The sequence below is a fragment of the Mesitornis unicolor genome, unplaced genomic scaffold (assembly GCF_000695765.1).
Source record: "Mesitornis unicolor isolate BGI_N332 unplaced genomic scaffold, ASM69576v1 scaffold13943, whole genome shotgun sequence".
Lineage (NCBI taxonomy): Eukaryota > Metazoa > Chordata > Aves > Mesitornithiformes > Mesitornithidae > Mesitornis > Mesitornis unicolor.
In genome coordinates, this window is record NW_010175409.1 from 365 (window position 1) to 1,720 (window position 1,356).

At 60.2% G+C, this 1,356-nt stretch overlaps 1 protein-coding gene across 1 annotated transcript; it reads right to left on the reverse strand.

Moving 5' to 3' along the window:
* Window positions 1–15: 15 nt before the first annotated feature.
* On the reverse strand, window positions 16–1,234 carry LOC104538245 (regulator of G-protein signaling 3-like; the record flags this gene model as incomplete). Its single annotated transcript, XM_010181384.1, has 1 exon — window positions 16–1,234. A coding segment is annotated over one exon (1,219 nt), but the record flags the coding sequence as incomplete, so codon positions are not given.
* Between the last annotated feature and the right edge of the window lie 122 nt (window positions 1,235–1,356).

The following is a 1,356-nucleotide window of genomic DNA, read 5'->3' on the forward strand; positions in this document are numbered from 1 at the left end:
AGTCTGTGTCTTTGCTGGAGGCTGGGTCCTCGTGCAAGGCTGGGTCTTTCCTCGTGTCCTGATCCTCGTGCAAAGCCGGGTCCTCAAGTGAAGCCAGATCCTCGTGCGAGGGGGAATCCTCGTGCAAAGCCAGGTCTTTCCTCGTGTCCTGATCCTCGTGCAAAGCCGGGTCCTCAGATGAAGCCAGATCCTCGTGTGAGGCCGAGTCCTCGTGCAAAGCCTGGTCTTGACTTGAGGTTGGGTCTTTCCTCGTGGCCAGATCCTCGTGCAAGGCCGGATCCTTGTATGAGGCCAAGTCTTTGCTTGTGGCCAAGTCCTCATGTGATGGGGGATCCTCGTGCAAGACCAGATCCTCGTGCAAGGCCAGGTCCTTGTGTGAAGCCAGATCCCCATGCGAGGCTGGATCCTTGTATGAGGCCGGGTCCTCGTGCAAGGCCGGGTCTTTGCTGGAGGCTGGATCCTCATACGAGGCTGGGTCTTTCCTCGTGTCCTGATCCTCGTGCAAAGCCGGGTCCTCAAGTGAAGCCAGATCCTCGTGCGAAGCCGGGACCTCGTGCAAGGCTTGGTCTTGACTTGAGGTCGGGTCTTCCCTCGCGGCCGGATCCTCGTGCGAGGGGGGATCCTCGTGCGAGGCCTGGTCTTTCCTAGCGTCCCGCTCCTCGTGCAAGACCAGACCCTCGTGCGAGCGTGGATCCTTGTATGAGGCCGGGTCTTCGTGCAAAGCTGGGTCTGTCCTTGTGCCCTGATCCTCGTGCAAGGCCGGGTCCTCGTGTGAGGCCGGGTCTTTGCTTGTGGCCACGTCCTCATGTGATGGGAGATCCTCGTGCAAGGCTGAGTCTTTGCTTGAGGCTGGGTCCTCGTGCAAGGCTGGGTCTTTCCTCGTGTCCTGATCCTCGTGCAAAGCCGGGTCCTCCAATGAAGCCAGATCCTCGTGTGAGGCCGAGTCCTCGTGCAAAACCTGGTCTTGACTTGAGGTTGGGTCTTTCCTCGCGGCCAGATCCTCGTGCAAGGCCGGATCCTTGTATGAGGCCAAGTCCTCGTGCGAGGCCGGGTCTTTGCTTGTGGCCAAGTCCTCATGTGATGGGGGATCCTCGTGCAAGACCAGATCCTCGTGCAAGGCCGGGTCCTCATGCAAGGCTTGGTCTTGACTTGAGGTCGGGTCTTCCCTTGTGGCCGGATCCTCGTGCGAGGGGGAATCCTCGTGCAAGGCCAGGTCTTTCCCAGTGCCCCACTCCTCGTGCAAGACCAGACCCTTGTGCGAGCCCGGGTCCTCGTGCAAGGCTTGGTCTTGACTTGAGGCTGGGTCTTTCCTCGTGGTGTGGCCAGATCCTCTTGCGAGGGGGAATCCTCGTGCAA